Source organism: Cyprinus carpio, chromosome A6 (assembly GCF_018340385.1).
Source record: "Cyprinus carpio isolate SPL01 chromosome A6, ASM1834038v1, whole genome shotgun sequence".
Taxonomy (NCBI): domain Eukaryota; kingdom Metazoa; phylum Chordata; class Actinopteri; order Cypriniformes; family Cyprinidae; genus Cyprinus; species Cyprinus carpio.
In genome coordinates this window covers 4,814,666-4,839,720 of record NC_056577.1, presented here as the reverse complement: position 1 = coordinate 4,839,720, position 25,055 = coordinate 4,814,666, and the positions used below count along the sequence as shown (strand labels likewise).

Genomic DNA, 25,055 nt, shown 5'->3' with positions numbered 1-25,055 from the left:
AAGCATTTGTCATATTTATATAAGGTGTAATGTTGTGGCGCTGTGGGGAAAGTGGTCTGTAATGAGCAGGTCAGACAGCGGAGGTCTCGGATCTGTTTCCACAGGTTACAGCGCCCTGGCCACGCAAACGAGCTCTACAGAGACCTTAGGTTTCTGTTTTTTTTTTCTGTGTAATGAAAACTGTTTAAAAAGGCCTGTGCCTGATATATCGACGGGGATCACACAGATCGCCTCAAAGTCGCTCCCGCGCAAGCAAACGCAAAGTAGATCAAGAAAACATACAATTATCTGTAAAAACTGAAACAGATTTTTATTAAATTAACCTTATTAGTGCATTACGGTGAGCAAATGCCAAAAAGGGCCCTGCTCATTTGCATTAAGATAGATTTTTCAGGTTGGCTGCACGATTTAATTAAAGAAAAGATTAAGAGTCATTAGAGGAGCTGCTGTACCTTGCCGAGCGGAGCTCTCGAATGACTCAGGTTTACACACACACAGATGGTGATCCGGTAACTGCTGAACAGCTCCAGCAGAATGAGAATGATCCTATTAGATTGTGGGAGGAGGAGGAGGGCGACTTCCTCTAAGCCTCCCGTACACGTCTCAGCTTCTCTTTTTATAGGTCTCTCTCTCTCTCTCACACACACACACACACACAAACACACACACATGCAGTTCAACTTCAAGTCCAGGTTATGGTCCAGGTTGTTTGTGAATTGTTTTTGTGTGTTAGTCTTGAGTAAAATGAATAGCAGTGTTGAATGTTGGACTATATAAAGCTTTTATAGCTAGGGAATTTTACTGTAGTTAACATTTTCCACTGGTCTCACAACAAAAGAACAACCAATGTTTTGCTTATTTGTTTATTACAGAAATATTTATATTTTTATTGAATGTTTCTTTATAAAATATTTTGTTCACTTTTTTTTTTAATTTGCAAAAAAGAACATTTGCAATGCATTATACAGCTGTTATGCATTTGCAAGAAGGAAATTATACAGATTCCTTAAAATAGTATTGTTAGCGTTCTTGAAGTGTGTTAATTGAGGAATTGTGTCCAGAGTACGGATGAATGGTTAGTATTCTAGAATGCAAGTAGTGATGGGGGATTCTAGAGCACTGGCTCTTTTAACGTTTTAATTAACATAAGTGTATCAGTAGATTAAACTATAAATTAAAGTAACCATGATTAATTGTGTGATTCAGGAAGTTGCTATAACTGTATATTCTTCAATAAAAACAACAGTTGTTCACACACAAAAAGATAAAACAAGAAATATGTATTTTACACTGTAGTATTTAAATTTAGTTTATCAAATTCAAGATTATCAATTTATTTATTTATTTGACGAATGAATGACTAAATTTACGAATGAATAAATACACTTTTTAAATATTTAAACAAATAAATGAATGAATAAATGTGTGTAAATGAATAAATAAAAATGTAAATATTTATTTAAATGCATGGATCAGTAAATGAACAGAAATGCATTAAGTACATGAATTAATACATAAATAAAAACTAAAAAAAATATTATTTTTAATTAAATAAATAAATAAATAAATAAATAAATAAATAAATGTATTAAGTGAATGATTGAATAAATGAATAAATTCATGCCATCATGTGGCCCCTGTAGAAGTTTGCTGAGGTTTACTAGTGGCCCTGGCTTAGATGAACAGAAGGTTGATGAATAGTTAGTATTCTAGAGTGAACTGGTGTTAGCTGATGGACGGTGAGTGTTCTAGATCACACTGTTAATGAATGCTTTGCATTTAGAGTAGAAGTGCTGATGAATGACTCTATAGTTTGATTTCTAGAAGTATTGGTTGATGCTTTGTAACAGTATTCATTGTGAAAGCACTACTGAACTGAAGAGGGCTGCTCGATAAGCGGTAAGTATTCTAGAGTACAGACGCATTGATTGATGAATGTGTGGTTTTCTAGACTACAATGATGTTGGCCGTCACGCTGAACGCAGTCTTCCAAGTTTCCCGTTCAGATGCGACTTCAATCATAGCATTTTCTTCCATCGCATGAATATAAGAAAGAGGTTTTATGGTGACAGGTGGGAGAGAGGGATAAAAAAAGATGTGGAGAGGTGAAGAAAAGAAAGACACGCTCCCCTATCACCCCTTCAGCTTCCGAAATTACATATGCAAATCGCACAGGGAGGAATTTGGTGAGAGAGCGAGCGAGCTGTGATCCGGGACATAATCCGTCTGCTCCGGCCTGTACGAGTGAAGAGCAGGAACCGGGGCATAAAGGAGGCATCCATGTGAATCCGCTGCTCCGGGATCAGTGCATGCACGTGAACGGCGCGCTCTTTCTGCAGACAGCTGCTCTGGGATCAGTGTTCGTGCACGCGGAGGCAGTAATGAGCGAGCGCGCTGTAATCAGGCAGCATTGAGCTGGAGGCAGGTGTTTGGCAGGTGCACGCAGACAGATGTGTGATGCTGGCAAGCTTAACGCCGTACAGGTGTGAAGAGCAGTCTACTCCCTAATTAGTGATTTAAATGCTTAATTTCTGTGTTTCAATATTGATTGCTACCTTTCTGCTCTCCTCGGTCTCTCCTGCAGGCTGCCAGAGCTTGCTTCTTTTGTGCTCGTGTGATGTTGTACCTTCAGTCTGTAGACTTTCTGCTGCAGATGAAAGATCCAGCTGTCGTACAACGGAAAGCACAAGCGCTCTGAATGCCTCTTCTTATGCTGTATGTGTGAGTGATAGCATGATAGGAGAGCGTTCTGGTTTAAAAAGCAGTGAGAATAGCACTGTCAGTCCAAAAATATGTTTACAGGAGACTGTTAAACCAAACTATAAGCCGTATCCTCAGGGTAAGAAATAGTAAGATTCAAAGATGCTGGGAAGTGTAAGGCCAAGATTTGGTCCAGTTCTTGGATCTTCTTTGGCTGCAAGTAGTAAATAAAACAAAGATTTTTATGTTCCCCAGTGTACATGCTGCAAAGTTTTTTGATTGTCAAATATGTCTTTTTTTCTTAAAGGGGAATCCATTATTGTTCCATTTGTGCAATGCAATTTTTGTAAATAAAACAAGGGTTATTGGAATATGTTTTACAAGAAAATACCATTAAAATCTTTTCATATTTGAAGTGATAGTTCACTCAAAATTTTGTCATGTACATTTTTGCTTTCAAGTTGTTCCAGGCCCGTGTAAGTTTATTTCTTCTGTTGAACACAAATTATATTTTGAAAAATGTTGGGAACCAAATAGGTGCTGGTAGCCATTGACTTCCACAGTATGAAAGAAAAAAACTGTTTGCCAAATGTATGTTTTTATTTCTTCAACGTGAATCCATTACCATTCAATTTGTGCACTGAAATAAATAAATAAATAATTAAATAAAATGAAGATTATTGAAGAAAGTTTTACAAGAAAATAACATTTCTACTTTAAAATGTAATATTTAATTAAATGTGTTACTTGTAATTTTTTGTGCACATCTTGCAGTATCTTTGGTATTGTAGTTAACTGGGACGACTTTTTATTTTGAAAAACAAATTAACATCATTTTAATGAAACCTGAGAGTTATCTTCCCCCCATTGAAAGTCCATGTGACCAAAACGTCTTAAAGTCATAAAAGCATCCTAAAATGATTCCATATGAATCAAGTGGTTTAAATCTGTTCAGCACATACATCGATCATATCTCTCTCAAGACTTGGATTAAACCACTTGGTTGTTAGTTTTGTTTGGGTCTTCAAAGGTTTGGTTGCATAGAAATCTCTCCTTACAAATATCTAAATCTGTGTTTTGAAGATGAATGAAAGTCTTATGGGGTTTGAATTGGCTTGTATGTGAATCTTAAATATAAAATATTTTCACTTTTTCACTCCAAATATATTTGGTCATTATAAGTTATAAAATAAAGTCACATGCAAATACACTGTTTGTGTGGATAGAGAACTACTTTCTTTCCACTGTTGGTAAAATCTAAAAGCTATAATCATGTGACCCAAGGCTTAGGTTTGTCTGGTTAGTTTTGGCAGTTAACTATACAGTACCTTTGTGGCGATTAAATAAGCATAGTTTTTTTGGTCTATATTTCCTTCATATTCTACTAGATGCATCCTCAAAAAACTAAATCCATTTCAGAAGTAATTTCTCATGTTTTTGATGAATGTGAATGCTAACAGATAGGTGTTATAGACGTCCTTGGGTAAAACAGGCCAAAAGCACTGACTAGTCTTTCTAACCTAAAAAGTTAGCGAGAGTGTTTTTAATAAACTGCATGTGTTTGTGACACAACAAGGTGCAGTAAAGCAACGCAGCAGCTCTTTACTGTGTTTTTAGACAGCATGTCTGCTGGAGGTTTAGTTTTATTTCTCATGGATGATGTGCAAGACTATTAATATTCCCCAATAAACACGATGAAGCTGCGGTCTGTGTCTAAATATCACCTGAAGGTACAATGTCTCTTATCTCTGGCCCGGCGCTGTTAGTCTCGCAGTGAGCTTTATGCTTGATAAACTCCTGAAATGAAGGAATAAGTAACATGTGTGATAAGAATCAGAGAGACGGACCTCTTTGTGTTTGTGGTCATGGAGCCAGTCAAGTGTAATGGCTGCTCTCACTGTGTGTGTGTGTGTGTGTGTGTGTGTGTGTGTGTGTGTGTGTGTATATGAAGTGTGTGTGTGTGTGTGTGTGTGTGTGTGTGTGTCGTAATTAATCTCCATAAAGGCTGGAAAGGTGGCTGGGATGAGTGGAAATTTAATTATCTCTGTGCCGAGTGTCATTTCTCTGCTGAAATATGCAGCGTATCTCTCTCAGGTTCAGATGAGGCACCTGAGCCTCACCTGAGCAGATCTCACAGTCACAGACGCCCGGCTCGCTTTGATGTCCAGGTGCAATATAATGATCTTCTTCACTTGTCCGTACACTATCAGCTACAGTAAATATAAAAAATTAAGGGCCATAATGGGCCCTTATAATGTGGGTGCATTGAACAAACACACTTATATTCATGGGTCATTCTCAGAAAATAGTGTTATTTGTGCCTGAATAGTTCAGAAATGTGTAGTAATAATAATAATAATAATAATAATAATAATAATAATAATAATAGATGTAATAGATTAATAATAATGAATTATATAAATATATTTTTCATAAATAATTTTATATTAATATTTTCATATAATAATTAAATTTGATAAATAATTCTATATTTCAATATAATAATTATTTCAATATTATAATATATTATATTATATTATACATATCAATATGATATATTTCAATATGACAATAATAATAATAATAATAATAATAATAATAGTAATAATATTAAAAATTAAAATTTTATTAAATATATATATTTTTTATTTACGTATTTATTTATTTATTTATTTAATGGGTTGACTATACTGTCCTGTGCAAATTGATTTTTTTTTTTTTTTTTTTTTTTTTTACATATGATGTCAGTCCATTATGGATGGGGGAAAAAGACAAGACAAAGGCAAATTCTGCATTCTGTCAGAAATTACTTAAAGCATAAAAAATACATAGACAGTGAAAGCATGATAATTGAGTTTTATTAAAAGAAAAATGAAGGACAATCCCAGTGTTTCCATCCTGTTCTGAAACCGCTGGGAAACTGACTTCCCAAATAAATCAGTGGTTGACATCACAGAAGCGTACCACAGTTTTTTAGCTCCAGATGGACCCTGTTGTGCGCGACGTCAGAACCTGTTTTGTCATGTAAACGATCTCTGATTGTGAGCAAGACTCCAGATAAATGTCCCTTTTCCCCCCGCCTCTGTTTTTATCCGTTTATCGGTCATTAGTTCAGGCTCTTCCTCTCTGCTTTAGCTTTATTTGAGCACTATTGCATTTTTTCCCCTAAAAAGACAATTTTAAAGGAAATCAATTGATGCTGTAAGTGAATCAGGAGATTCATCAGTTTATTTCTGCCTCTGTTTGAGTCTCATGAAGCTCAGTGTCAGTGAACAGCATCAGCTGAAACTCTTCCTCATCCTTCCTCTAATGTAATGCGATTGTCTTTGGTCACAGTTTGATCTGTAGAGTGTCTTCTGTTATACTCAAGCTGCTTATATTAACTGTTTAGAGGACAGAACTGATTTGTGCAATATTAGCCATTAATAAGGTTGCTTTTATGAACAGAAATAAATAATATGTCAGTATTTTCTGTTTAGGAGGAGGTTGCAGACCAGTGTCAGAAAATAAATTTGAGTTTCAGGGACATTTTGTCTGTTTACATAATTTATATTTAAATATTTCCATTATATATTTTTTATATAATCATAGACAATTATTTCATATATCATACATCATTTTCTTAATTATTATTATTATTATTATTATTATTATTATTTTTAACAATATATTTTATTTTATATGTACAAGTAGGGCTACAGTAGAGTTTTGAATTTATTTTAATAGTTAAATCAGATGTCAATTTTTATTCATCTTTGGTGACAATGTAATTTTTTTTTTTTTTACATTTATTTATTTTTTTATTTTTTACAGACTGTCGCAGTTCTGAAACATGACCATTTGTCTGTGTGTGAATGACAGAGAGGTGTATTGTGGGATGCCACATATTGTTAGATTGTGTTTCATTATGCTGTAGAAGTGTTCAGTGTAAACATCTGAAAATGACTGGGAGGGACAGAAGAGGAGTGTGTGTGTGTGTGTGTGTGTGTGTGTGTGTGTGTGTGTGTGTGTGTGCTGAGATGGGATGAGTTTATGTGTGCAGGGCATCAGAGCGTGAAGCCTGACGACTCCGGTCCACCTTCCCATAAATCACAGCGGTTTTAATCATACCTGCCACCTCCACACTCACCGCCTCTCTCTCTCTCTCTCTCTCTCTCTCTCTCTCTCTCTCTCTCTCTCTCTCTCTCTCTCTCTCTCTCTCTCTCTCTCTGTTTCAATTATCTAGGAGGTTCTTGTAGCTTTTTATTTATTTATCTGGGCTTCATGTACAGCATGCACGTATATTCCTGTGAGAGCGACTGAAGGACAGAGAGAGATTGTGTCGGTATGAAAATAGCATGTGAGATGTTTTCTCTGAGGGACGGAGAGCTCATCTACTCCAGCATGACAGATATCAGGAAGCCCAAGAGCGTCAGTCTGCTCTGTTTTGTTTCATGGTTTTATAAGGCAGCAGAGCCAGCTTAAACCTTTTTTAACTTATTATGTTTTTTTTGGTTTGTTTTGGTTTTTTATTTTTTATTATTATTGTTATTTGTTTTTTTTGTTTGAATTGTTTGAGATGTTTGTTATTTTGTGTGTAGTAGGATATAGTTATGACAAAGATTGCTATCTTAAAACACTGGATACTTGTTTTACAAATATTCACATCTGTTTCTCATTTGATAAATCTCACTTTTTTGTTGATTTACCACATAAAATGCATGAATTTAAAATGTTGTTAAGATATCAAACTATATAAATCAAATGGAAGATTAAAATACACACTTGAGTAATGATGTTGTGCATGCATTACGGGAAACAGTACCATGTTCTGTTTTTCTATTTCATTGAATTATTGACCCAACCATTTCCAAACTAAAATCAGAATTTTCATCAAAATCTGAAACATAAATTGGATTAAGTATTAAAATAGTGATACAAACAGGGTCAAAATCAGAATGTTAATCCAAATGAAACATAACTGGAATAAGCATCAGATTTTTTAATAAGTTTCAGAATCAAACTTTGAACCCAAATTTGAATCTGAATCAAAATTAGGATCATAAATTAAATATGCCTCAGATTCAAAATCTTATTCCAAGTCAGAATTAGAAGGAGAATCAGAATCCAAACCAGGTTTAATTTAATTTAAGGATTCAACTGAGAGTCTAAATCAACATCTGAAGCATTCATTAGATTACGTATTAAAATTAGAATCAAAATCGGAATGTGAATCCAAATCCAAATCAGAAACATAACTGGAATACACATCAGAACTTGAATAAGAATTAGAATCATAAATAAAATATGCATTTGATTTAAAATTTTATTCCATATCAGAATTAGTATAACAATCAGAATCCAAATCAGATTAAATTTAAGGATTCAAACACAGATATAAATAAATATTTGAAACATTCATTACAGTAGATTAAGTTTTGAAATCAGAATGTGAATCAAAATCCAAATCAGAAACACAACTGGCATACGCATCAGATCTTTAAAACAAACAAGCAAACTAAATAAATAAATAAATAAATAAATAAAATATAAAAATAAAAATAAAAATCTGAATCCAGATACAAATCTGAAAAAAAAAAAAAAAAAAAAATAGGATAATAAAAACATTTTGCATCAGATTCAAAATCTGATTCCAAGTCAGAATTAGAAGGAGAATCAGAATCCAAATCAGATTAAGTTCAAGGAATCTAAATCTGAATCCACATGAGCATCTCTTTGATTCAGCAGCACATGTGAAGCACAGGCATGTAGTTTGTATGTGTTTAGCTCAGATACACAGTAAACCCAGTGATGTGGTTAATCCACACATCTGCAGTATTTCTGTGTTTAGTTGATGATATGAGAGCTGCTCATCAAGCTCCGAACACTGCAGATAAATATATAAATCAAACCACCTGCTGTATTTCACTGTGGACCTTCAGTGACCCGCCTGTCTTTAGGTAAACGACACTGTAGCCCACTACACACACACACACACACACACACACACACACACACACACAACACACACACACACACACAACACAAACACACACTCTACCTGCACACATCTGTTATCTGAGGCACTTGAATGAAGAGGTTGATCCAGCATGTAAGGAGCTTTGTGTGGGTTTAACAGTAATCCATCCGACCCTCCACACCTGTGTTATCACAGATGCACACACACACACACACACACACACACACACACACACTGATTAAAGACAGGTCACTGGCTGTTGCAGAGAATCTCTGCTCATATTTCATATTTATAGATGTGTGTACTAGGTCTATATTTCTCTATTAGTTTAAGTCTGTAACTAAGCAGTTGATGATGCAGAGAAACAGAAACGATGCAAAGTGCTGATTTAAGTGGTTAAGTTAACTGTTTAATCCTCCTATCTGTTTCAGGACAGTCATTTACACGCACAGTGCTTGTTTTGAGTATTCAAGCTTCTTCAGATCAGTCAGCTGCTTTCTGGATACATTAAAGCACCAATACAATGGATTCATTAAAGAACTAAATTTTGTGAAATTTTTTGTGTTAATTGATTGTTTTAGTTACTTCGAGTTCCAACTAGAGCCTTTATCTGTAAGAGTGTTGTTAGGAAATGATGGCGAGGTGTTGGATTTGATGTCTCGTGGACACGAATCGTTGTTTTGCAGGATATGGAGAATCTGAAAGAGTTCAGAAGGTGAGCGAGAGAAAAGAAGGGGAAGTTTCTTTTCTCCAGCTCTGGCGTGATTTCACGCTGCGAACACAAAAGAGCATATTAAAGACTAAAGTTTATCAGTACAAATTAAGTCTTGGATTCGCAGCCGCTTTAATCTTTAGCATCTGACTGTTTTTTTGCGCTCGGCTCTTTCTCGTTTCTCAGTTTTCCCCTGTTAAATGTTGAAAAGAAACCTCTTCAGTACCGTACACTCGCCCGTTAAAAATACCGAGACGCATCATAAAAATTTAATTACTTCTTCCTCATTTCCATAAGATTCCCTAAAAAAATTTAAAATTCATTTAAAGTAAGTGGTGACTTTGTCTTTGAAGATCACTACAATTAACACGGATCAAAGCGAAGGTTCTGAGAGGAAGAGCGCTCATTAGCATAATGAAATTAACTCACAGACAAGAATCTCTAATAGGTGCAACCAAAAAACGCTTTAATATATATTTGAAGACAAATGATGTTTATGCTAGTAATGCAACAATTATAGGCCCTGTATTCAATTAACAAATTGTTAATTAACTTTCAGTATGCTGAGAGTTGATAGTCTGGTTTATTGACTGAAGTTCATCCGTTTGAGCGGAGAGGTTCACGGTCCTGTCACGCGTCTCGCTGCTCAATTTCAGCTTTCTGTTTATTGCAGAAGTCAAATTGGTCTTAATTACGTCGCTAACCTAACCTCTGAAGAACAATTATAATTCACAAAAACGCTGAGACCGAGTCTGGACATGAAAAGCCAGATATAAACATTTGTGTCAAATTAATCAAATTGCACTGAAAGACAATTTGCCAAGTTTCAGGGTGTGTTCAGGCCCAAAACCGCACCGCTTTCTCCTCGCTAAACACCTAAATTACAGAAAAATATGCAGCTATTTTGTTTATTATACCAGATGAATATAAACATCTGCAACACATTAAATATAACTTCTCATTTCAAGACAGAGAGTAAGAGAGAGAGAGCGTTGATCAGGGTCTGCGGTGAGCTCATTAATATTAATTATATGCACAGACATAATATTAGTATTTAAATTAGTATCTGTATTTACAAGGCTTTGAATTTTGCTTTATTGATTAATTTACTGTGACACATAAGACTTTAAAACATGATTCAATGAAATTTACATACAAATTTGCATACATACGGTTACAACAGATAGATGGATGGATGAAGGGGTGGAGCCTGTGGGAGGGTGACTGACCCAGTTTTTGTCTCCCTCATGAATAAGTAATGATCTTTGTGTTTGTGAGAGTTTCGTTCACTGATCACAGCCGCTGCAGTTTCAAACTGAGACGAATCATAAGTGACCCTCTGAAAAAAATAAAACTGTCACTGGGAAAAAGGTACACCTTTGTGCCTCATTTACCCATAAAGAGTGAATATCAGTAGGTTGAAAGTACATACTAATATCTAAAGTGTACATATTAGTACCTTTTGAAAAAGTTCTGCCCCAGTAGTACATTTTAATATCTAAAGTGTACATATTAGTACCTTTTGAAAAATTTTTTTTTTTTTTTTTAGTTTTTTTGATTTGTTTTTATATGAATATTAATTCTGTATTCTCACAATTTGGGATCACACATTACTTTCAGTACCTTTTTTTAGTTTATAATATCTAAAACATAAAATTAACCAACATCATTAAATAAATGTCAGTACTTTTTTTTCTTTTAGTATAATTGAAATACTACTGTAGTTTTGTTAATATTTTGAATCAGTTTGAATTTTTATATTTTCATTTGAATTTAAATTTTAGTAATTTTGTTTTGTGTTTTTGTCTTTTAGTAGTTTGTTTTTTATATGTTTTTTTAAGTTCTAGTTATTTTAATACATTGAATTAAACTAAATTAAATATTTATGTCTTTTAGTAGTTTGTTTTTTATATGTTTTTTTAAGTTCTAGTTATTTTAATACATTGAATTAGGGAGGGGGGGGGCAAGTAAAAGGGGGGTTGGTTGAATGGAAGGGGGATCGGGGGAGGGGACAGAGAGTAGCCTGGAATTAAATATTTAAATGAGAAATGTTGCCTTTGCAACAAGTTTTAGGCTAACATTTATTTAATTTCAAGTAAAATTTTTATGGTTTTAATTTATTTTAGCTAACATTTATTTAATTTCCTATTATATCCTACTTCTCTCTCTCTCTTCTGTTCCCTTCTATTCTTCTCTTCTCTTCTGGCTGCGCTACTCCGTCAGAGAGCTTTCCTCCCTCTTTCCTCTGTTTCCCGCTCTCGAGACGAAGAAACTCCTCAGCTATCTCGGTACCCTCCCTCTCCTTAGCGCTCCTCTCCTGCCTGAGGCGGCCTCTCCCTTACTTCTCTTCTCTCCTCCTCTCCTCTCCTCTCTCCTCTCCCTCTTCTCCACATCAGGAGCGCTCCGCACTCCCCCTCTCCCTTCTTTCTTCTCTACCTCTCCTCTCGTCTTCCCCTCCTCCCCCTCGCCCTTCTCCCCTCTCCCTTCCATTCACCCCTCTTCCCTTCCCCCCCCTCTTCCTCTCCTCCCTCCTCCTCTTTCCTCCCCCTCCCTTCTTCTCTCCTTCTTTCTCCTCTTCCTCTCTCCACTTCTCTCCTCTTACTCCCCCCCACTCCTTTCCCCTTTCTCTCCTTCCCTTCTCCTCCTCTCCCCTTCCCTTCTCCTCTCTCCTCTCTCTTTCTTTCCTCTATCTTTTTCGCCCTCTCTCCTCTCCCTTCCCTCCTTTCCCTTCTTCCACCCTTTTTCTCCTCCCTCCTCCCTCCTCCCTTCCCTCCTCCCTCCTCCCCTCCTTTCCCCCCCCTCCTCTTCTCCCTCTTCTCCCTCCTTCTCTTTCCTTCTCTCTCGAGATCTCCTCCTTTTTCCTCCTCTTTCCCTCTTTTCCTTCTCCCTTTTTCCCTCCTTCTCTTTCCACCTGTCTTCTCTTCCCTCTTTCTTCCCTCCCTCTCCTTTCTCTCTCTTCTCCCTTTTCCTTGGGAATTTCCCCCTCTCCCCATCCCTCCCTCTCTCCTCTCCCCTCCTCTTCCCCCCTCTCACCTTGGGGACCCTCAACCTCTTCTCCTCCCCCTTCTCTTCGTCTCCTCTCATCCTACCCTCCCCCTCCTCCCCCCCCTGCCTCCCCCCCCTCCCCCTCCTACCCCTTCCCCCCCCTCTCCCCCTCCCCCCTCCTCTTCTCGGAGCCCCCACCCTCCGCCTCCCCTCCTCCCTCTCCTCACCTTCTATTCTCCTCTCTTTTTCTTCTCCCTCCTCTCCCTCCCTCCTCCTTCTCTCTTCCCCTCCCTCTTCTCTTCCCCCCTCCTCTCTACTCCCTCTTGCCTCCCCCTCCTTCCTCTCCTTCCCCCTCTCTTCTTCCTCTCCTTCCTTTTCTCTCCTTTACTTCCCCTTCCTTTCCTCTCTCCCCCTCCCCTCCTCCCGCTTCTCTCGCCCTCTTCTCCTCCCTTTTTCCTCCACTTCCCCTTTCCTTCTCTTTTTCTCTCTCCTTCCTCCTCTCTTTCCTCCTCCCTCTCCCCCTTACCTTTCCTTATTCTCCTCTCCTCCTACTTCCCTCTCCATCCTCTCCTCTTCTTCCTCCCCTTATTCTCTGCTCCTCCCCTCCTCTCTTCCTCCTCCCTCCTCACTATCTTCCCCTAATCCTTTCTACTTTCCCCCCTCCCTTTTCTCCCTCTCCTATCTCTTTCCTCATCTCCTTCTCCTCCTCTTCGCCTCTCCTCCTCTTCCCCTCCTCTCCTCCTCCATCTCTCTCTCTCTCTTTCTCCTTCTCTCTCCTTCCTCTCCTTCTCCTCCCCTCCTCTCCCTCCTCGCCTCTCCTCCTCTCCTCTCTCCTTTGCAGCCTCCCTCTCCTCTACTCTCCCTCCGTCCCCCCCTTCTTCTCCCTCCCCCCCCCTCCTCCTTTCCCACCCCTCCACTCCACTCCCCTCCTCCTCCTCCTCCCTTTCTCCTCCTCTCTCTCTCCTCCCCTCTCTCTCTCCTCTCTCTCCTCCTCTCCTTCTCCTCTTCTTCTCCTCCTTCTTTCCTCTATTCCCCTCCTCTCCTTCTCCTCCTCCTTCCTTCTCCTCTCCTCCCTCTCTTCCTTCTCATCTCTGCTCCTCTTCTCTCCTTTCCCTCTCCCTTCCTCTCATCTCCTCCCCTTCTCTCTTCCATCCCCCCCCTCCTCTCTCCTACTTTCCTCCACTCCCTCTTCCTTCTCTTTCTCCATCTCCTCCTACCCTCCTACTCCTCCTCCTTCTCCTCCTCCTCCTCCTCTCTCCTCTCCTCCTCCACTCTCCTCTCCTCTCGGTCTGATATCATATAGATGGTTAGGGTTTGTTTTCAGGGCCCACAGAAACTAATCAGTGTGTCACGGCACTCAGACTGGCGTTTTCTGAACTTCCGTCCTCGACTTTGAATGTTTTCCTGCGAGACTGCTGAAAAATTCAGCTGCGTTTCTTCTACCTGCTGATCTCCAACTAAATGTGTCATAAGACATATGGACTTTCACATGTTCTTGCTAACGAGGTGATTATTGTTTTATGTTTTTTAGTGGTGTTTTATGAGGATGTTGTTGTTGTGCAATAATCAGGGTAATTAAGCAGAATAAACTCTTGTAATGAAAGACTCTGGCAGGCTGAGGGAATCCTGCACTTACACCGTGTGAACTTTCAAAAGAAACCAACGTCGGCTCGCTTTTACCTTCTGCTATTTTGCACCACCTGTGCTTTAAGTTTCTCTGTTAAACACACACACACATGTGGATTAAACTCGCTGTGTGGGTGTTTTTTTTTTTCTATATGTGCTATTATTACTCTTTTTTTGTGAATCTGTGATTTTCTTTTTTTTTTGTTTTAACCCCGAAAAGAAGCAGCTGAAGACTCCGAGTTGCCTTGCGTGTGTGAGTGTGCATGTGATGTGTTTTTCTTTGTACATGGTGAGCAAACAGAAACGCGGCCCACTGTATGAGCAGATCTGTGATTGACGTGTTGTTTTATTCTCTGCATCTCTCTCCATCGCCCTTCTTGTTTAGGATCATAAATAGTGCATGAGCTGATTAGCTGGCCATGTCTGGGCCTAGATTAAGTGTGTGTGTGTGTGTGTGTGTGAGAGAGAGAGAGAGAGGGTGTGTACAGGCTCGAACAGACAATTTGTCCACACAGATGTGAGCATTATTAGTGTGTGTTAAGTTGTTTTTCGGCCCTATATGGCTACTGCAGTAATGAGAGCTCGACCGATGTGTCTGACATCTCTGGAAATCCCTGCTCTCATTAATACTGCGTACAAACAGTCCTCTTCAGTAAAAACCAGCTAAATTTTCAGGTCAGGTACAGTGTTTTTTTTTTTTTTTTTTTTTTTTTGTGGTTAAGGTGATTGAAGTATTTACAGTTTTTGTTTAAAGTTCATTCAGATATAAAAGTTCTGTAAAATAAAAGCATATATATATATATATATATATATATAATATATATATATATATATATATATATATATATATATATATATAACTATTTGTTTGTGACACAAACCATTACAGGACTATGATCATGAGTCATTAATGTATAATTAGTTTTTTTTTTTGGGGGGGGGGGGGTGTGGTCCTCTAATATTAGTCACATGGTCATTATTCACTTTCATTGTGTTAATAAAGAGCAGTGTGAACAAATCATAACAACTTTTTATAACAACATTATAACATCATGTCTGATGATCTCCAGTTTTATTTTATCAGTAATGAGATAACTATAGATTTGATTAATATTTTAAATATTTTTTATATTCTGTTTGAATTTAAAACTTAATTAATATATTATTATTATTATTATTATTATTATTATTATTTAAGTTTCAGCATTATTTCAGTTAAACTTGTCTTGCAGTTGAGTTGTTAGAATCATCTGACATTTGATCTGATAAAAAGACATTGTATTTTATTTTAATACATCAAGTTAAACTAAATGAAAATGACAATTGCTGCCTTGGCAAAATAAATATTAAAAAATAAATAAATAAATATAATATATATTTTTATATTATTACATATGAAAAATACATATAATTTTATTTTATTTTATTTCAGTTCAAGTTTGTTTTAATTCAAGTAACACAACTCTATTGTGGTTTTCGTTTTAGTTAACTGTAATAACGCTGCTGATCTCTAATGAAAAACTCAAGTGTGCTTTAGACGTAAGCAGGCAAATATCTCATGACTTATTTTCCTATAGAAATTGAAATGTATAAGATGAAAAAAAAAACTATTAATGAATTTCTTTCATCTTTTAGATATAAGGACTGTGGTGTGTCTCTGACGGGAAGAACGGCATGATGTTCCTGTTTCATCCGAGCGCAGGATGTCGTGACATTATAGCACCACATGAATATTTTACACACTGCGGAGAGATGAGATCCGTCGCTCTCAAACACACTGCTCTTCCTATAAAGCCTTGTGTAACTCTGAGACTTCATTCGCTTCTCAGGTGTGTTTTATGTCAGATGTTTAAGTCCACAGTTGTCATGCATGTGGAGAACTGTAAAGTAAAGTCAAATCAGTTGATGAGAAATGTCCATATTGAGATCTCTGAATTTTTAAATACATTTTATTAGTATTATTTCTATAAATGAATATATTTTAGAATGTAGAATTACTTTATATTTATAAAAAGTGTGTGTGTGTGTGTGTGTGTGTGTGTGTGTGTGTGTGTGTGTGTGTGTGTGTGTGTGTGTGTTTTGTAATTTTGTTATGTGCTTCTGTGTTTTTTATTTATTTATTTCCGTTTCAATCTTATTTTATTTCTTTTTTTTTCAGATTTTAATATAAGCAATTTTAGTACTTTTTTTTAGTTGCCAAGATTTTAAAATTTCATTTAAATTTAAGTTAAGATAAACACATTATTATTTTATTTATTTGCGCGGTTTGCTTTTATTTTATTTTATTGCATTTTTTTATTTTAGAAAAGTTTTTTTAATGTATTTTCTTTTTTTTTTAAAAAACACATTATTATTTTATTTTTTTTTTTGTTCTTTTTTTTTTTTTATTTATATTTCAGAGTTTGGATTGCACATACTTTGTCAAATCTAATCCCAGTTTGGGCTATTTTTTTTAATTTTTTTTTTTATCTTTTCTGAAATCCTAGAGTAGATACGTGAGATTTCTGGACTCTTTTTCTTAGAAGAAACATCTGAGAAACTTCAGTAGTTCTTCATTTGTGTCTCACTGCTGTCCAGGAGAAATGATTGAGTTATTAAAGAGACAAAGCAAACATCCGTGACGAGTGCTTCACACACACACACACACACACACACACACACACACACACACACACACACACACACACGTATCAGAGGTGTGTGTCTCAGTAATCCAGCAGATGAGTTTAATCTGATCAGATATCAGACTGATGTGCGTAACATCTGCTGTGTGTTACAGCAGGAAACCGAGGGCTCAGGCTTGTAAAATACAACTCTGATTCATGGCTTAATAACTCTGAGTACGGCAAAACATTTATACATTGAGATTTTTCAAACCACCACACAGCGGCAGACCACGTGGAGCCGGTCTAGAAAAACTTCCTGAACCTGATTTATCACAATCACACACAGCACAGAACGAGCCGCGTCTCATGCTCTGTTTTAACAGGACTTTCCTTCGGCTGAGGCGCTGCTTTGAGCCTGTGCTGCTGAATGATGTGTTTATGAATTATGGTGAATGATGTGTGTGATGTGTATTTGTGTGTGTTTGGCAGATCAGAGCAGCGAAAACACTGTATGCAGTTGTGACTTTCTTGTCATGTGCAATCAACTGTTGTTGATAAAACTCAAATAATAACCCCATGTGAATTATGTTGAATAATTAAAAATGACAGGCCAGTCATCTTGGCATGATCATTTAGATGATTTGAATATTTATTTAATATATGTATGAATATTTTGAATATTTGGTATTGCAGTTTCCAGACAGATTTTCTCATCTGATTAGTCTTTATTATTATGCACCTGATTTGTTGAACTCGTTTGACATTTGATGACATGTGATTTTTATTTATTTTATTTTTTTCCAAAATACATTTGACTGAGATAAAAAAAAAGCATTAATATAAAATTAAATATTTAAAAAAAAAAATCGGATTAAATGTCAGATATCTAACAACTGATAGATAATAGAACTAAATAATAAAGATTAATCAGATAATAGAATCTCTCTGGAAACTGAAATGCGCGTGTGTGTGTGTCCTTGGGTGTGTCCGTGTGTGTGTCTGTGTGTGTGTGTGTGAGAGAGAGAATGTGTGTGTGTGTGACTGTGTGTGTGTGTGTGTGTGTGTGTGTGTGTGTGTGTTTGTGTGTGTCTGTGAGAGTGGCTCCTGCTGTGTGTGTGTGAGTCTCAGATCATAACGGAGGACTGGAGTGATTGTGTTACGCTGTAGAAAACACAGATCACAGCCAACGATCGAGAGGAAACTCAAAAACAGAAAGTCCCGCCTTTCAGTTACGTGTGACGTGACTCGCTGATCATTTCAGAGTATCCCTATTTAATATTTAACCAGTTTAAACATTAAATCATTGTGGATTCCATTAGTGTTATAGTAGTATTTTCATAGACTGTTACAGATTTATTAATATGATGATTTGGATTTATTTTCATTTCTTTTGCTTCCCTATTTTATGTGATTTATTTATTTATTTTTATTTATTTATTTATTCATTAATTCATTTATTTATTACATTTTATATTTCTTTTTAACTTTAATTTAGTTTTATTTTAAAATATTAAAATATTAAAATTTGGTCAGGTTTAGTTAAAAATAATACTACAACTTTAACTTCTCATTTTCATTTTCATTTTTTATTTTTATTTTGTTTGCATTTTGGAATCAAGTATCTGAATTTTATATTGTTTCCACTTTTTCAGTTTTTCTATTCTTATTTTTATTCTAATTTCAATTTTGATTCTGATTTTGATTTTTAACAAGAAAAACTGCTTAAATTAATAAAATATATATATTGTCAATACAATATACTATATTTTCCCCTAAACCTCCACCTGAAAAGTATATCTAAATTCAAAGAAAACATTGTAAATGTCCTTTACAACAACAACAATAATACTAAAACTCAGAATGTTAAATAGAAAAAAAATTATATAAAAATCATCCAAAATAACACAAAGTGTGAGATATTAGAATTATAAATATACTTATTCCAATACTATAAATGTTTAATCTATTTAGAAGTTCACTTTTATCCAGTGTTGGTGTGATTTTCAAGCTAAATTAGCATACTGTGTTGATAGCTTGGCAGCATGCTGATGGCAAACTCTATTTGAGTCGGTTGTTGCTGCTGCTGCTTACCAGCTTTGATTCCAGTTAGCCTGCGCCCTCAGAAGGCAGCTGTCTATGTAGACAGTAGACAGCATGACACCTCACTGGGTTTTGGATCTGAGCTCAGAGGGATGGAAAGGGTCTGCTGTATCTCCGCTCTTCACTGCGCTGGCTGTGTGTGTGTGTGTGTGTGTGTGTGTGTGTGTGTGTGTCAGGACTAAATGAAGATATTTGTTTCCACCCAGGTAATGTTGGCACGAGCTGGTTTCTGCCTGTGCAGGACACAATTAGCTCACACCTGCTCTCAGCAGATTGTTCTGGCAGATCCGCGCGCACTCGCTCTGCCATCTGTCCTGGACAAGGTGTTACACAGGTCACTCGCTCCGCCCGTCCCGACAGAGAGAGAGAGAGAGAGAGAGAGGATGTTTACATGCTGTTTCTTATTCTGAAGGGTGTGATAAAGAAACCAAGGACTGACACACACGACATGAGTAATTAGTCAAACACATAGCGACAACTCCCATAAAGAAATACTTCAGCAGGGACACATTATACTGATGAAAAGTGCCAGTAAAGACATTTATAATGATACAAGAGATTTCTGTTTCAAATAAATGCTGTTCTTTTGAACTTTCTGTTCATCTGTGAAACCTGAAAAATAAAATGTATCACAGTTTCCACAAAAATATTGTGCGTTATGTTTGTTTTCAACATTGATAATAATCAGAAATGTTTCTTGAGCAGTAAATCATCATATTAGAATGATTTCTGAAGATCATGTGACACTGAAGACTGGAGTAATGATGCTGAAAATACAGCTGCGCGTCACAGAAATAAATTACAGTTTAACAGAGATTCACACAGAAAACAGTTGTTTTAAATTGCAATAATATTTCATAATAGAATAATATTATAATGCAGCGACTGATGTTGTGCAAAATAACTACATTTCCCATCATTCCCAGTATAAATAAATATAAAAACATTTTAATGCACACATAGATAAATAAATAAATAGTAAAAATAAAGTTAAAAGTACATAATTAACAGGAAATAATAAAGGGAAAAGAAATAAAACAAAATAAATGGATCAATTTAATTGTGTTTGTTTTATCAAGTAATTTATTCCTTATTTATTTTCCTATTGTTATTTATGTATTTATGCATGTAGGTTTGGGCTTCCTTAAGCATGCTATTAAACTAACAATACTCTAATAAAAATGTAAGATACCTAATTCACACAAATACTGGGTTTAATGGTCTGTTTTTAATCATATTGAAGTCTCCCGACTAATCTACCATCTTGGAGGTAGCTGCATTGCATTGTGGGATTGTCTTTTCTCTAAAGAATGCATGCCAAAGGAATGAATATCTTAGAAGGCCTTCGTGATCAGAGCACACCCATAATGCCTACAATGCTGTCTAGGTAGGCCGATCAGTAGTTTTTGGAACAGGACCGCAGAGTTTTTTGAGTGTGTTTGTGTTTAAGGGATGCAGGTAGATGAGGGAGAAAAACGCTTTAGGTTCAAATATCTCACATGAGTATACACACACACACACACACACACACACACACACACACACACACACACACACAAAGAAACAGTATAGTGTGCATGTGAAATGCTTACCTTCTCTCTCTCTCTCTCTCTCTCTCTCTCTCTCTCTCTCTCTCCAGGGTTCTCAGTCCAGCTTTCATGTGCACAGCTGCTCACCTTATAGCCGGCAGTATACCCCGGGCACCCTGTGGCCCCCCTCTGCCCCGGACCGTCTGCAGGGTCCCACTGGACTCACACACACACACACTCACACACACAGGCTCTCATACAGGTACTGAACAACATATATTATTCAGCAGGTCAGAGAGAGACAAGCATCCATCTCTCTCTCTTTCTCTCTCTCTTTCTCTCTCTCCGGTGCGGTGAGTATGTTGGTGGGCTGCCGCTCACCGCTGCTGTTTGTATAGATGTGTGTTTTATCTGGACACTTTAGCTTTTATTTAGAGGACAATGAAGAGACACATGAAAGTCAAGTAGGTAGCAGAATGTGATTCAGGCTTGAAGCTGAGTGTCCGTGAGCCAACAGCTCCTTCACTGCACCACAGTTCTGATGACAATCGTTTGTAAACCAGGACTCAACCATAAGGAATTCGTTTTGTTTTTTTTGTTTTTTTTCTGCAGGCTAGTCGTTGTTATTTCCACATGCCCTGCATTTTTTTTTTATTAATTATTTTTTACCTAAAAATGCATTTTTATATTTGCTAGTAATGTAAATAAAATGTTTTAATACAAACATAAATTTTTATTCAATTTTATATTTAAATAATTATTTAAATGTAATACTTTTACATTTTAAATTTAATAATAATAAAAAAATCACTTCCATTTTTTTTTTCTTTTTATTAAAAATATGCACAGAGTATGTAATATGCAATATGCATTTCTGATTGTTGCTAGCCAGCTAGTTAGCTTTATGTTGGCGAAAAATCAACCAAATTTGCAATTACAATTTAGAATGCATCACAGAAAACAAAAAACGGAAAGTGATTCTGGACCAATACGGCATCTTTATTCACGAGCTCTGATACTGAAGCATTAGCTCAATATTCTGTGCGAAATGTTACATTTTAAACTGCCGTATAAAGTGAAATGACTCTGAATGTAACATTTCCCTTTTGAAGATTCTTTTTTTTTTTATCTTTTAGTAAATAATTTACAGATTTGTAATGAGGTAAAGATAACCTATCAGTTAGTTGTTGTACTTCAGAGTTTTCTGAGTGTCGTTAGGACTTCACTATGCGGTTGCTATGATGTTTTGGTGGTTGTTAGGTGAATTTTTTATTTATTTTTTTCCTGTCTTGTGTGATATTCTGTCAGGTTTGTCCTTCAAAGCAAGTGTGTTTTTTTTTGTTTTTTTTTATCATCACTTCACCGAGGAGCTCTAGTAGTGATGATTGACTTCAGCTCATTACAAAAATCTACATCTTCAGCATGTTATGTTGAACTGTGAGCTCTTCCAGAAAGATTAAGTCATTTGTTTTCATAAAGAGAGCACTTATTCAGAGATCTCCTGACGTGTAGCTCAGATGTTCAGCAGGTCAGATGTATACATTGGCACGCAGCAGGAGATCGTTCTCCAGGATGACCCGCAATGCAGCACACGAGGTCAGAGCACTTACAGCACAGCAGACTGATGTACGGTGTGTGACGGGGGGTCAGATATTAGCATACGGGTCTCTACTGTCTCAACACACAAACAGAACGTGCTCATCAATCATATAGTTGTTCCCTCCAATGCTATATCCTGTCTAACACATGACTGCCAATGCATGCTTCAGTATATTTTCACTGCATTTATTTTAACCACATATATATTTTTGGTGAGCAGAAAAGTCATTATAAAAATCTTACCAAACCCAACCTTTTAAATGGATGCACTAAACTTGATCTGATATACTTTTAGGCTAGTATGTGAATTGGGTTGCAGTCCAGAGGGTTGGGTTTGGCTGATTATCTTCAGCAATTAGTATGTGGGCAAGTTTCTCCAATAGTAGACGTTTTATTATTGCCCAGTGTGTTTGCTCTTATTTTTCAAGATATTGCTGTAGTTTTTGGTTCCAAAAAATAAAAACGATGAATGGAAATACTAACGGATAGCTCAGATATTATACTAAATAGTGTGCAGTTTTCAGTGATTTAATAAGTTGTCATTTGTTTCATAACGCATGACTCAGTCGTATAGTTGTCCTCTCCAATTCCTGAACTTTTCTCTGTCTAATGGTCACTTGGACTCTTAGATGTGTGGTGAACAGGACTACCTCAGAGCACACGTGATTGTGTGTATGTGTGTGTGTTGTAAACTCGCACACGGAGAGAATGAAGAGCAGGTGTGAAAAGACTCCAGTCATTGTACGGGAGTCGACCTGCCGAAGCGCTCGTCTCTTCTCACACTCTTCACACCCTCACACACCAGGGGAAGAGACGAGGAGAGCACAAGTGTGGAAAGGAAGAGATAAAGTCATAATTGAACTGGGAGGACGCAGGAGATGCTAAATATAACGGCGCATGAGTGTATTTAACACACGTCTGCGTGTCGAGGGCAGACAGGTGCTTTTGCAGTAACAGACGTGAGCTGATAGAGTGTTATTCAGAGACCTCTTGTGATCATTTGAATAGTGTGTGTGTGTGTGTGTGTGTGTGTGTGTGTGTGTGTGTGTGTGTGTGTGTGTGAAGTATTGTTCCATAATGTTGAATTGACTTTCAGAAATTTCAGAGATACTTTTGAGAAGTCTAATTTTAATTGTTTTAAATAGTATTTATCTAATTCTTATTGTTGAATCAGAATAAAAGAGATACACAGCAAGAATTACACTACAAGAAATATAATACGAATACGCTACAAGATTTACACTATATGAATTACACTACAAGAATTATACTACAAGAAATGCACTATACCACAGTTACATAATAAAAATTATACAAGAACAACACTATACTACAATTACACTAAAGGTTTAAACTACAGAAACTGGACTATACTACAATTACACTACAATAATTACACTACAAGAGTTACATTACAAGAATTATATTACAATTAAACTACAATAATTACACTACCCTACAAGAATTATGCAACAAGAACTACACTATACTACAATTACACTACATGAATTATACTATAGTTATACTGCAAGAATTACACTATAATTATACTACAAGAATTATACTGCACTGAAAGAATTATACTACAAGAACTACACTATAAGAATTATACTACAAGAGCTACACTATAAGAATTATACTACAAGAACTACACTATAAGAATTATACTACAAGAACTACACTATAAGATTTATACTACAAGAGCTACACTATAAGAATTATACTACAAGAAGTACATTATCTACAATTACACTTGAATAATTATACTACACTACACTACAGTAATTTTACAATTGTAATTGTATTGTAATTACAAGAATTATTGTACAATTATACTACAATTATGCAACAATAACTACACTATACTACAATTAAACTACATGATTTATACTATAGTTATACTACAATAATTACACTACAATTATACCACAAAAAATATAATACAATATATGAATTACACTACAATAATTATACTACAAGAACTACACTATTAGAATTATACTACAAGAAGTGCATTATCTACAATTACATTTAAAGTATTATACTACACTACACTACAGGAATTTTACAATTGTAATTGTATTATAATTACAAAAATTATGGTACAATTATACTACAAGAATTACACTACAATAATTATGCAACAATAACTAAACTATACTACAATTAAACTACATGATTTATATCATAGTTATACTACAATAATTACACTACAATTATACCACAAGAATTATAATACACTACAAAAATTACACTACAAGAATGATACAACAAGACGTACATTATCTACAATTACACTTAAAGAATTATACTACACGACACTACAGAATTGTTTTTACAATTTTAATTGTAGCATAATTACAAGAATTATACTACAATTACACTACAAGGATTACATAAACTACAGTGTACTACAATTACAAAAACTGCACTTCACTACACTAAAAGAATTTCAGTACACAATAATTATTCAATTAAACTACAAGAATTATACAATGAAAACAATGGCAAATAGCTACAGGAAATATAAAATATATATGTTCCCATATGCAAATATGTAAATTTGCTCACACTTTATTTAAATTTGTCCTTTGTTGCAGTGCAATTACACAAAGAAGCACTGAGCAGAAGTAGTGAACTTAATATAGGGTTTTTACTATAGTAAATACATGTAACATGCAGCAAGGACACATTAAAATGCAGTGTTGCTGTAGATTTTTTTACCTAAAATCTTGATATTGATGGCAAAAAGTGTTTGGACATCACCTTTCCCTCATAATAACAATATAATTATAAGAGCATTAGTAATAGCGATACTGCACTGTTGCATTCGATAAAATAACCTTATTCATGTTTAATTGATTATCATTGTTATTTAGGTCTGTGTTTCTATCTGTAAGAGTGGTGGTTGTATGTTTGTGATGTGTTCAGACCGCCTGTGTGTGCAGATGTCTAGAAATTCATGCTCTCTTGTTCCTCAAACGTTCGGAGGAAGAGCCCCTGCAAAGCCGCTTCTCTCTCTGTTGAACAAAGCCGTACTTACCAGCTCAGGGCGCCTATCGATTTATTAAAGTCAGAGCGGCCACAGGGACGTCTGTACCTACGTGAAGTTTTCTTTTCTACCTTTGCAAAGTCGTTCCTCTCAGAACTGAGGTTTGTCTTTCCTCGTCTCCTACAGTGAAGAAACTTTAACGCGCGGAATAACTTTGAAAAGCGGGCCGCTGAAGATTGCTGTGGGC

At 36.1% G+C, this 25,055-nt stretch overlaps 1 protein-coding gene across 1 annotated transcript; it reads right to left on the bottom strand.

Annotated features, from left to right (window-relative positions):
• Positions 1 to 11,969: 11,969 nt before the first annotated feature.
• On the bottom strand, positions 11,970 to 12,455 carry LOC122145406 (octapeptide-repeat protein T2-like). Its single transcript, XM_042759174.1, has one exon. It carries the CDS (start codon positions 12,453 to 12,455, stop codon positions 11,970 to 11,972), a length of 486 nt encoding a protein of 161 aa, XP_042615108.1.
• Between the last annotated feature and the right edge of the window lie 12,600 nt (positions 12,456 to 25,055).

Excerpts from the sequence above, each read along its gene's own strand:
- LOC122145406 (XM_042759174.1), bottom strand. The coding sequence starts at position 12,455 with ATGAGAGGAGACGAAGAGAAGGGGGAGGAGAAGAGGTTGAGGGTCCCC.